At 39.7% G+C, this 8,632-nt stretch overlaps 1 protein-coding gene across 1 annotated transcript in view; it reads right to left on the reverse strand.

Moving 5' to 3' along the window:
- Positions 1-2,995: 2,995 nt before the first annotated feature.
- The window catches only part of AGTPBP1 (ATP/GTP binding protein 1), a 177,147-nt gene continuing 171,510 nt past the window's right edge, over positions 2,996-8,632 (reverse strand). The window contains exon 24 of the mRNA XM_008573809.1: positions 2,996-3,332. Within this exon, the coding sequence (XP_008572031.1) occupies positions 3,155-3,332 (178 nt within the window). The 3' untranslated portion in view covers positions 2,996-3,154. The remainder of the gene's footprint in view (positions 3,333-8,632) is intronic.

The following is an 8,632-nucleotide window of genomic DNA, read 5'->3' on the forward strand; positions in this document are numbered from 1 at the left end:
ATAAAAACAAGACGAAGACTGCAATAAAAAACCAATGTGAAGCGTCAGTCTTTGCCTTCTACCTTGCCTAAACAAATTTCACAAATTCAAGAAAAGACCCGTAAGTTCTTAACAGTCTTCACTCCTTGGGGAAAGGCAAAGCACAACATCTGTCTGCAGTGAGATTACAGGCCAGCTGTCAGGAGTGCTGGGCTAAAACCCTGGTTCTGCCCCAGGGACCCTGTGACCCTAGTTGACCTCTGTGCACCTGTTTCCTTGACTCTACAAATTAGTTTGACCTAAATTCTCACTCATTTTCAGTTCACAGGTCCTGTGATTCTTAGGAAACTGTGATGCTGAAAGAATGCATCTGATTACACTAGCAATTCTGAAAGCGTGGTCCCGCAGCACCACCTGGGAATCTGTAAGGAATGCAGATTCTTGGGCCTCATCCCACATCTGCATAATGAGCAACCCGTGTCTTGAGGAGCCTCTGGGTGATTCTGATGCACACTACAGCTTGAGATCTGTCCCGGCCTGCAGGAATTGGGAGTCGGTCTATGGAACCTGGAAGGGGGAGTGGGTAGGACAAGAGACACAAAGGAAGAGAGCAAGACAGAAGACTGATCAAGCCCCATTTAATGAGGGAAATAAGCTCCTTTTATAGAAACTCACAGGTGCAAGAGAACAAAAAACAACGGGTGGGGGTGGAGGTCATGAAGAGTTCTTGTGTAACCATCTTTTCTCGTTTTCTCCGGTATCGCTGTTACCATCAGTTCTTGACAGCGCATCTTAGGTCAAAATGTTGCGGTTAGGCAAAACAATCACAGCATGCAGCCCTCCCAGGAAGGGTTGCAGCATCAGCTCTTTCCGTACTCTTGTCCACTGCTACTTCAGCAGTCTGTCCCATTTGGCTCCTTAGCTTAGGGGGTCATCGGGAGGACACCCAGTTCCCCACAGAGATCCACTGGGTAAGACCAAAACTACATTTAAGAAATTCAAAGTTCCAAATGCAAGGTAAATTAAATAAATCTAAACTCCATCATTAGACTCAGTTTATCAGACCTCATCGCTGCTGCACAGGATAGAACATTAATTTTCAGGATGATGACAATGAAGGCATCTCAACCATCTTTGGAAATCCTGGAAAAAAGAGGCCACAGAGGTCAAAATTAGGGCAATTTTAGCTATTACTAGCCAACGAAACTTAGTTATACCTCTAATTAGGAAAGTTACTTTTTATCTTTCCAAAGCTATTTATTCTGAAAAGAATCATTTCCTAAGTATAAAGATTTTCTCTTCAATCTTATGAATATTTAATAAAACATATTCAGGTTTGTAACATATGCTAAATGCTTTCATCAATATAAGATATTGTAACAGTACATGGTAAGTGGTTTTTACACAGCTAACATAAACAAATAGAAATTTTTGAGTCACTCTGCATATTATAGTGATTGTAGGTGCTTTTCATGAGTGACTATCTTCGTTTTTAATTTCTAATTTTGTAAAAGCCAAGAAAAGCTCATATATGGACACAGTGGCTCCATAATCTACTCTTTGAAAAAAGTATAATTATAATATGTAATTGTTTCATATTTAAAATATATAAAATAAATAATTGTTTAAAATTATAAATAATGAGTGATTAAATAAATAATACTTTACTTACTAAAGTATCCTGATCTTTCCTTAATCAAGCTATCACACTAAGAGGACTGGTTCAACTTCACAATCTACTTAATTTTTATTTTCCGAGGTTAACAAGGATTAGGCTATTTAGAGAAAAAGATCTGTTTTTCAATTGCCCTGTACTACGGTTTTAAACATGGTTCCCAAGACATCAGAAAGAATCTACAGTGTGGATGAAATACCCTAAATGGTACAAAGAGAAATGATTGATTTGGAAATTGCGAAAATCTGAAATATCCTTTTTATAATTTATTTTCCAGTATAATATGTTAATAAAAAATTCTAATCTAGGAATAAGCAAGGAAGATACATGCCAAAACTTGAGTCCTGGCAAAAATCTGTTAATGAGGTATCTTTGGGGGTTTGTTTTGTTAAAACAGAAACAGTTCTTAAAGTTTGACTAACTTATCCAACGTCATTGAATTGTTTTATTTTATTTGAAGACAAAGTCATTCCTGTAGCAGAACAGCTAAAACTCAGGAAAACAGCACTACAAGAAATGGTTTAAATTCCTTACAGTCATCTAGGACTCAGACCAGTGTCAGCATGTACTAAATAAAATTACCTCAGTAAGTTTAATAAGTCTATAGCACAGCTCGCAAATGCTAAATAAGCTCAGTACACGAAGGCATATTTAACATCGATCATACCCTCACTGCATTTTTTAAGTTTCTTAACAAACTGTTTGCAGTGATAAACTTCAGGTGTGTCTACGAGACAATTTTACAGGAAAGAGTTATTTGAATATATCTTTTATGATAGGTACAGGTATACCTATACCACAGAAAGTGTACGACTGGTAAATCAGGCATTTCTTTTACACTTTTTATCAATGTGTTCAGATATCAGCATTTTATAATATTCTCCCAAAGTTCTATACATCAAATAATCTGGGCTGGTTAAAAAGGATGACAAAATGAATGCAACACTTAATGTAATTTTTATTTGTTTAATTCGGTAAATGTAGAATGTACTGGTTTCAAGGCAAACTCCGGATTATTTCAGTCACAACCCAACAGTTAACATGATTATGAAGAACAGTCTTATCTTCAATATTAACCCACCCCGACACACACACATCTACAGAAACCCATGTACACATACATTAGTTTTCAACAATTCCGGATTTTCAACAACTCTAGAATTTAGATTTTATATTCTGACACACTTCAAAATTATCCATTTGATGCAGGATATAACCCTAAGGAGATAAAAATTCATGCAATGATACTCAGGTTTCTTTCAAAAAGTAAATCCAATATTTGATAATTCAATGCTACATAAAGTGCACTGAATACCTAAAATAAAACAAGTGCCAATTTTATCATGAATTAATAATATTTATTGTCTTGAAACCAAACAGGCCCAAGTTCCTTTTGTCTTTTTGAGTCAGCTCTCTATCAACTCGTTTCTCTCAAATTTCCTGTGTAATAAAAACCAAGATATTTCATTTCTTTGCAGTTAACAAGAGACAGCAGAGGGCTCAGGGTAGGTATGTTCTTGATGATTCAGAGTCAGAAAGTCCTTCTTCTTGAGCAGAAGGTTCATAATCTCCTGCATTTTCAGTCAGTTCAACATCTAGGTCGTCGTTACTTTCTGCACTGTAATCAACTTCTTCAAGGAATCGCGGTTCGTCTTCATCCAGAACGTAGGTGGTAGGGCTGCAGCCAGAACACAGAGAAGACGCAGGACTTCATCAGACTGTGTAACCTTCTCATATAACATTATGTCACCATACTCGATTAACTTTGACTCCAATATGCTAAAATCAGTTTGTATTAACTTTAAAAATCTTATCCAATGAACAAGTTGAGAGAGTTGTAATAGTTGAAAGCTCCTTGTATTGACAATAGAGGTGAAATGCCAATTCTTAATTATATTACAAGAGTGCCAATATATATATATATCCTACAATTAGATAGCTATATTGACAATAGAGGTGAAATGCCAATTCTTAATTATATTACAAGAGTGCCAATATATATATTCTACAATTAGATAGCTAAAAAAAAATAATGGACTCTCATTAGGTTTCTTCTTTGAAAGGTTTCATCAATTTGCAGGCTATTAAGATTTATTTTCAAAGTTCTATTTTAATCACTACAAATCAGGCAACATATAATTTCAATAGGCCTCATAAGAAATTGAGAGTAATTGGTTCCTCGAGTAATGCACTGAAACCACTTATTCTAACTCTGTCAAGTGATTAGCTGCCATAAAACAGCCCATACACCGATCCCCACAGTTTCCGTAGGTCAGGAATAAAAATGAAAAACAAGTGAACACTCTACACCAGATTAATTATCTTCCCTTGAGACACAGAATAAGACATTTGCTTAAAAGCACTTATTGCTTTTAAATATTTCATTAGGTAGGTTGTCTGGGATTAAGACAACCTTTCCACTAAGTTCTGTAACATGTTCTTTCCTCTTGAAAAAAATCACATTATTTTGATTTCTCCCCAGCTGTGAGATTTTACACACATACAGACACACCCCCCTCACATCAAAGAAACATGTCAACATCCCTAAGGTAGTGACAAAAACTTCCTTAATTTCATATAGATGTATTCCACTAAGTTCTGTAACATGTTCTTTCCTCTTGAAAAAAATCACATTATTTTGATTTCTCTCCAGCTGTGATATTTTACACACACACAGACACACACCCCTCACATCAAAGAAACATGTCAACATCCCTAAGGTAGTGACAAAAACTTCCTTAATTTCATATAGATGTTGTTTGTTTATAATCCCACCTGCGTCCAAAAAGAATTTCTGATAGCTGATGCAATTAGAAGCTATAAAATCAGACAATGAAAAGTGAACGTTAATCTGTTAAAATGAGCAAAGAAGCAGATGTCATTAGGCACCTAAAATGAGGTAATCCCTGCAACTGAGTATTAAATTCAGTTTGGATATCTGGAAGTTAAAGTGGGAAAGGATTATATGGTTCTAATTTTCTGAGAAAAGAAAGCAAACTTCATCTGGCAGGAGCACCTTTTTCCTAGAATTGCTTTAAATCTTGCTCATTAAAGAAAAGACAAAAATGCATTGCAAAATCACTTTGATCTAATACAGCAAACTTCCTCTTAAAAGTTCAGAGCTTACATACTATAGAGTAGTTCTGATAAGTGAAGCTGAGTGGCCTGAAGGATTGTGTAAGACTTCACAACATATTTAATATTCACAAGAACAATTCACAGTTTTTAATTACACAACTAAAATATTTAGTATGATCTGTTAGGTCTTTAGGAAAAAACGTAGAGGAAAAGAAAAGATTGTTTGTCTTTAAATGATGATTATCATCTTTCTTTCTTTTGAAATATGATAATTCATTCCTCCACCTTGATCTTGATGGTTCAAATTCTCAGAGGAATTCCAGGTAATTCTTAGAAGAATGGTAAACTAACTGAAGCAAAGGAGGGGAAAAAAGAAGGGAGAAAAGACAAATCTTCTCTTGCCACATACTTGCTTATTTTATTCCTGGAAACTGTCATAACAATAAGAAATGATAATGGACATGCGAGGAGGAGACAGGTTTGCTAAAAAGACATGCACTGTAGTGATATAGGGACTGGGGAAAAAGCAACCAGAACTTAGAGGCTGGCTCAAAAGAGACGAGGCCCAGTGGCCAGTGTCTCCTGACAGGTAGGAAAAGCGCAAAATCCACGCGGTGGGTGCATGGAGAGCCAAGCACGCATTGTTCAAGAGATCTATGGGCAACACAATTCCAGCCCCCTCCCCCACCCCCCATCAGAAAACAGACTTAGCACAAAGGAAGTGGTTGCAGGGAGCCCAGCCCCTGCACTGGGGACAGAGAAGGATCTAGTTCTACATGTGAGCTGAATACTAGAAAGTTCATCAATCTGAACCAAAAGAGGTTTTAAAGAAAAAGCCTAATCTTACAAACTGTTAAATCAGTGAGCAAACAGATGAAGGAAGCCTGATTTAGGAACAAGAAAGCTACCCAAGATTGAGCCAAATAAGCTCCTAGACAGCCAGGAAACTCGGAGCAATGCACTTTTAAGACAAAGCACAGTCTGGCAGGCAGGTGCCTGGGAAACTAAAAGCAGCATCAAAAAAGGGAACGTTTAGGGTTCTGGATCCAGAAAAATCTTGATCTTGTCAGCTCTTGATCGTGGCTCATTCATCATGCTGACTGTGACATGAACTCCATTAATATCCTGGCATCATGCATTCTGATAAGAGTGTGGAATAAGAGTATGAAACCGGTCCACTCTTCTAATTGCACTCCCATAACCCATACTGGCCCTAACATCTGACTCCTGTTTCTCCAGGTCCTAACAAGATCATGTTTCTCGCTTCATCTTCATTAAGGTCTACACTGTAGCTGAAGTATAGAGTCCATCCAGCAACTGTGATGGGGCCACTAGTGCTAGCTCAGTAGGATTGAGTATGCAAAAGACATGAAGAAGTTAGCAGCTGGGAGAGAGATGCACAAATGGCGGGGCAGGTGCAGAGACAGAGATCAGCGGATCCAGGCTGAAGGTGCTAGGGGAACACCGAGACAGGGGAAAGGAAAGGCAGAGGCAGAAGATTACCCCCCAACACTCCCCCGAAGCCAGCCTTCACACTGCTACTCCAATTGCCATTTTCCAGCCCACCACTTTTACCAGGTCTCTCTGCTGCTCTCAACTGTGGTGAAAATTCTGATACTTGTCTACTCTGGTGTGCTTCATTCCTTTCTGTCCCTTCTCAATGGTCATCTCATGCTCCTCATTCTCTACGTATTCCTCAAAAATAGGTATTTATAAAAATGCTCTCTTGGCCAACAGTTCTTCTCATATGCGTGCTCTCTTTGAATGAACTCGTCTATTTTAATCTGTATTCTGAGCATTTCCAAATCCAAATTTCTAGCCCTGAGTCCTCTACTGATCTTCTCCTGTACATGTACAGACTTGCTAGATGTGTTCGCATGGCTCTGTCTCCATGCACCTCAAACGTAACGTGTTGAGAGCTCACCGTCCACCCCCTCACCCAGCCTGCTGCTCTGCTAGTGCTCTCAGCATCATGCACCCAGCGAGTCACACGAACCAAAGTTCTCTGAAGCACGTCCTGCCACTCGAGTCTCCCGACCAGCCCTGAACTCGCACTTTACATGAGGTGGCTTCTTCACCACTGTCCCCTCTGCATAAGGCCTACTTCCTGCCTTTCTTCTCTGAACTACTCGCTCTTCTTCCAAAATGCAGCACAAACTCATCTCCAGATGTTCTTCCCTAAAGCCCATCTGGGGAGAAGTGCCCTTTCTCTACCTTCCCTTTGTCCCCTGCACAAACATTCTATCTGGTCACTCATCATATGCAGTTGAAACCACCAAGTGTGTGCCTGTCTTAGCACTAAGTCATAAGCACTGCAAGGCCAGGAACCGTGACTTTCTCTGAGTACCTCTGACAGCTCCCAGAGGGCCTGGCACATTGCAGGCCCCTCAATAAGTGTTTGCTGGACTCTTTATGAAAAGCCACAAGGCTGACAAGAGCATCAATTTTTATATTACCCCATTCCAATAATTCTACTTCCATGAAAAAACTTTAAGGCACAAAAGACCAATCGTAGCAATACAGCTTTACTTTTACTAATAATTCCAACATACATGTTTTGGGCACTTTTCGTAGGAAGTGCCTTCATATACATTATCTCAGATGATTCTCACAACAATTTTCACTTCAAAGACTTTAAGGTAAACTGCCCTGGGGATACAATCTTTTCTTTTAGTTGGTTATGAATATTCATGAGATACAGAGCTGGTTGTCACTCCTCATGTCCAAGATGTGAAGGCCAGATTCACACTGGCATCTTGACCATTACCACAAATGGCATTTGTACCCTGTGTCCTCCACCTAATTAGCCCCCCCACACACACTTTACTTTGTATCCTAAGGTCCGCTCTCTCCCTCTGCAAGTCCAATGCACCACTGCGGTCTTTCTTTCCTTCCTTTTTTCTCTCTTAGCTCCCACGTATGAGTGAGCTCATGAGGTATTTATCCCTCTGTGCTTTGCTTATTTCACTCAACGTAAGTTTCTCCAAGCTCGTCCACGTTATTGCAAATGGGAGAATTTCATTCTTTTTTAGGGCAGAGTAGTATTCCGTGGTGCATATATACCACAGTTTCCTTATCCAATCATCCACCAATGTATATTTAAGTTAGTTCCATATCTTGGCTATTGTGAACAGAGCTGCGATGAACATGGGAGTACAGGTATCCCTTCAACATGATGATTTCCATTCCTCTGGGTATATACTCAGAAGTGAGATTGCTGGATCATATGGAAGGCCTATCTGTAGTTGTCTCAGAAACCTCCAAACTGTTTTCCACAGTGGTTGTACTAATTTACAGTCCCACCAACAGTGTAGGAGCACTCCCTTCTCTCCACACCCTCACCAGCATTTGTTATTCACCATCTTTTTGATTATAGCCAGTCTAATTGGGGTGAGGTGGTATCTCAATGTAGTTTTTTATTTTTTTTTTGCCTTTTTTCGTGTCCGGCAACGGATCGCAACCCTCAGTGTCATGCCCGTACCGGCAACGGGATCACAACCCTCGGTGTCGCGTCCGCACCTTGCTCTGCCAGTGAGCGGGAACCGGTCTGTATGTGGGATCCGAACCCTCGGCGGGGAGCGCCGCCATGCTTCCCAAGCAGCGCACTGTAGCAGTGCACCACCGGGCCGGCCCAATAACTGACATTTTTAAAAGGACTTTAAAGTTTATGAAATGCTTCTCCTGCAGTCTCATGGGTACCTCACAATAACACGCAGAGGAAATTGGCCAAGAGAAGTTAAGTGACTTGCTCTTGAAACCCAGATCCTCTTACTCCAAAGCTTGTATTATTTCCATTAAAGTTGACTCTCAAGCATGATTAAATCTGTAGACTGCCCCCTCTCGTAAAACAGCCTGGCCAGCAGAGGGCGAAGAACACGCATAGGTCTTGCAGTCAGACTT

The sequence above is a fragment of the Galeopterus variegatus genome, unplaced genomic scaffold, assembly GCF_000696425.1.
Source record: "Galeopterus variegatus unplaced genomic scaffold, G_variegatus-3.0.2 Scaffold965, whole genome shotgun sequence".
NCBI lineage: Eukaryota > Metazoa > Chordata > Mammalia > Dermoptera > Cynocephalidae > Galeopterus > Galeopterus variegatus.